Consider the following 3,837-nt stretch of genomic DNA (forward strand, 5'->3'; position numbering starts at 1 on the left):
GTGCAGGCTGACCGGCGCGGCAGCTTTGGCATTGATTCTCCGCGGGAAACGAGGCGATGAGGACGACGAAGGGGCGAGAAGAGAGCCGTGTCGCTGACGCGGCGGGTCCGCGGCTTTTTCGCGCCAAAAAGGTTCGCCCGGCGTTTTCGGGCGCCCCCAGCGCGCCGGGTTCGGCCTGGGTCCGCCGGCGCTGTTTTCGGTCCAAACCGGCGAAAATCAGGCTCCTGAGGCACGACTGGACCGATTTTTCGGCGCCGGCGCAAGAAAAACGCTTGGGAAGATTTTCCTGGGGGCGCGGCTGGAGATGCCCTTATGTACGGGAGCTTCAGGTGCCGAAAGGAGTTGCCGGCGCTCACTAGATCTGGGCATGGGGTTGCCGGCGTTCGCTAGATCCGGTACGCAAGCTCACGAGCCCCTTAAAAAACACTCGCTTGCTTGAGGTTGTTTATTTGTTCGCTATATCCTGCTGTACATTTTGTTAAAAAAAGCTCATTAAGCAAGAGGAACGACTTTAATTACAAGTTGACTTTTAAATGGTTGCCCGTTGACTTTTAGACATTTTTTAAATGAATAATTAGTTTTGCAAGAAAGTTCACAATTTTTTTTCCAAAAGTTCACTGGATTTTAAGAAATCTCATTGATAAAAAAAGTTGACAAAAACTTCATCAATTTTGAAACACAGTTCACAAATCCGAAATAAATTTAATTGATTTTGAAAAAAGTTCATCAAAACTTCGCAAAAAAGTTCACAATTTTTAAAAAAGTTGATCAATTTTGAAGAAAAGTTCAATGATTTTAAATAAAAGTTCACAAATTTGAATAAAGTTCAATGATTTAGAAACAAAGTTCATAAAATTTATAAAAATGTCAACAATTTTTTTAAAAAATCACCAATTTGCAAAATAGTTCACGAATTTGTAAAAAAACCTCATCAATTTTGGGGAAAAAGTTCACCGATTTTGAAGAAAAATTCATCAATCAGAATTGTTTTCGTCATTTTTGAAAAAAATCATAAATTTTTAAAAGTTCAGGCATTTAAGAAAGAAAAAAGGAAACAAAAAAGAAAGAGAAAAAACAAACAGAAAATATTGCGCTTTTCCAGTGTTCTATTTTAAGAATAAAAAGACATAACTAGCACTGGGTGTGTTTCCCAATTGGTCAGTGTGGTTTCCTAATTCCTGAAGGCTGAAGGACTGTTCTTTGAATCCTAGAAGAAGGAAAAGGATGAATGGGCAAGCCCAGAGGGTGTGCTTGCGGTTTTAAAAATAAAAAATGATGAATGGGCCGGCCTAGCGCGGGTGTGTCCGTTCATGTACAACGTATACATATATGGCGGGCATTTCTAAAAAAACACATATGGCAGGCGAAGAGTTTATAAAGTATAACTATCATGCCTTTACTTGTGAAGATGTATAGGCTAATCTGAGCGTCTTTGTGTTTACAGGGGGAGGGGGTACCGAAGCAGAAGTGAGTCAACAACTTCCTATGAGGAACTACGAAACTCAATCACTTGGTGCTGTTACCCAATGGTTTTTTTCTGAGGTCTATGCTGTAGGGGTAGTCAAATTGGATAGTGATTGATTTCGAGGTTTCATCGTAAACCTAATTGGTTACTTTTATTTAGGCAAATCAATAGTTCAAACCACCAGGATCTCAACAAGAAATAGGGTATCCGTAGCACAGAGGAAAGAAACGCTATGGCCTAGGTGGCACGGCAAAGCACACCAACACCTCTAGTACAAACCACATACGGTAAATACAAAGCAAACTTGTGTTTAGCAGCAGCAGTAGTAGACTTCGCCATGATGAAGATAAATGCTGGACTAGCGATCATTTGCTGCCCTAGGCAGTGATGGGGACGCTATGGAGGACGACCGTCTCCACGGTGAGTCCGGGGCCAAAGCCGAAGAGAATGCCCCAGTCCATTCCCTCGCCGGTTGTGGTGTGGCCATCCTCAGTGGAGCGTTTGCGCATTTCGTCCATGATGAAGAGTACACAGGCGCTTGACATGTTGCCATATTCGGAAAGGACATGCCTGGTGGCGCGCATCCGTTCCTTGTTCAGCTTTACCTTTGCCTCGACCATGTCAAGGATTGCTAGCCCGCCAGGGTGCGCTACCCAAAAGATGGAGTTCCAATCGTCGATGCCCAATGGCTTGAAGGCGTCCTCCAGGGCACGCTCGATGTTCTTGGAGATGAGGCCAGACACATCCTTGAGGAGGTGGAAGGTGAGGCCGACCTCCCGGAGGTCGCCGTCGATGGCGCTCTCTGAGTCGGGCAAAATCGTATGGCTCGCAGACACCAGCTGGAACAGGGGGCGCTCGACGGACACATCGGGGTCTGCGCCGATGATCACCGCGGCGACACCGTCGCCGAAGAGCGCCTGACCTACCAGTGAGTCGAGGTGGGACTCGTGCGGGCCGCGGAAGGTCACCGCGGTGATCTCGGAGCAGACCACCAGCACACGTGCGCCACGGTTGTTCTCAGCAAGGTCTTTGGCGAGGCGAAGCACCGTGCCGCCAGCGAAGCAGCCCTGCTGATACATCATGAGGCGCTTAATGGACGGGCGTAGACCGAGCATCTTGGTCAGCTGGTAGTCGGCGCCCGGCATGTCCACACCGGAGGTGGTGCAGAAGACAAGGTGGGTTGTTCGATCACTTGCCTCTCTAATTTCTCTCGAGAGTGATCTGGTAGTCCGTAGGGGGTTGGGTGCACCAACGGTAAGCGTGATTGGTTAGGAAAACCCCTTAATTTCAACAAGAAATTGATATCGTTAAGCAAGTCTACCCCCTCTTCGCTCTGGCGACCGCGACTCCACCCCACCCACCCAACCTCGCCGCTGACTCCCCCGCGACGGCGAGCCTCCCTGCCCCACACCCCGCCCCCATGCCGAGAGTCGACAGATCTACATGCTCGCCTCCTCGCCCGGGCTCGACAATCCCATACATGCCTCCCCCTTCGTGTACCGGGCCTTCCCGGAGATGCTGCGCCCGATTGGGTCGGTGTCGCCGGAGAAGCTGCGGGCGACAAGGATGCGGAGGTGGACGAAGCGAGCCACACGGATCCGCGACGACGCATCCTCATATCTCCTGTGCGTGAAGGAGTGGAGGGCACTGCAGCAAAAAGCGGAGGCGGAGCCAGAACCGGAGATGAAGGTATGGGCATCATGGGGGATCGAGAACTTTGGTGCTTGCGCAGATCACGAGCTCCTCAATTTGGCGCGGAGGATCTATTTCGATGGCAATTGGGACGAGAAGAGGAGGATGCCACACCCGACCGCATCCCCAAAGGACTACGTCAATTGGGCGTGGGCAGAGGCGAGGAGCACAGATCCATAGCGGCGAGCAAGATGGGAATGCATCGAGGGGAAGATGCCGTCGGCGCCGCCCTCGAATTTGGAAGAGTTCGACCCCTGGCCATACCTCTCCCCTGCCTCGGCCATGGATTGAAAGTTGAGGAATCCTGCAACAGTGGCGAAATTGGACCCATGTGTCACGAGTGGACAAGGCAATTTTGGCTGGATGCAGAGATTGCACAATTTCAGGATATGGATTACGGACGGAGCTTGCAGAGGGCATGGAAGAGGCATCCCGAGCTTACTCTGCCTACCACTCTGGTCATGAATGTGCGAGAAGGAACACCAGAAATGGCGACAGAAGAGCTGCTGGTTGTGAATCTCACCAACAAACTGAAGAGAGAGTTGAGGCTGCCCAGGAGGGGTGCAGAATCAACCCAGAAGATTGTGACTCGCATCCTGATGCATGAGGAGGAGACAGAGCTTTCTCTGATCATGCCGAATCAAGCCACCCAGCCATCGGAGGTGATCGCATGGGCGCTG

At 50.3% G+C, this 3,837-nt stretch overlaps 1 protein-coding gene across 1 annotated transcript; it reads right to left on the bottom strand.

Annotated features, from left to right (window-relative positions):
- Positions 1 to 1,842: 1,842 nt before the first annotated feature.
- LOC125534703 (chalcone synthase 2-like) lies at positions 1,843 to 2,887 on the bottom strand. The gene is made up of 2 exons (XM_048697850.1): positions 2,832 to 2,887; positions 1,843 to 2,686 (listed from the first exon to the last, which is right to left on the bottom strand). The coding sequence occupies exons 1-2, from the start codon at positions 2,885 to 2,887 to the stop codon at positions 1,843 to 1,845; spliced, it is 900 nt and encodes a 299-aa protein (XP_048553807.1).
- Between the last annotated feature and the right edge of the window lie 950 nt (positions 2,888 to 3,837).

Source organism: Triticum urartu, chromosome 2 (assembly GCF_003073215.2).
Source record: "Triticum urartu cultivar G1812 chromosome 2, Tu2.1, whole genome shotgun sequence".
Taxonomy (NCBI): Eukaryota; Viridiplantae; Streptophyta; class Magnoliopsida; order Poales; family Poaceae; genus Triticum; species Triticum urartu.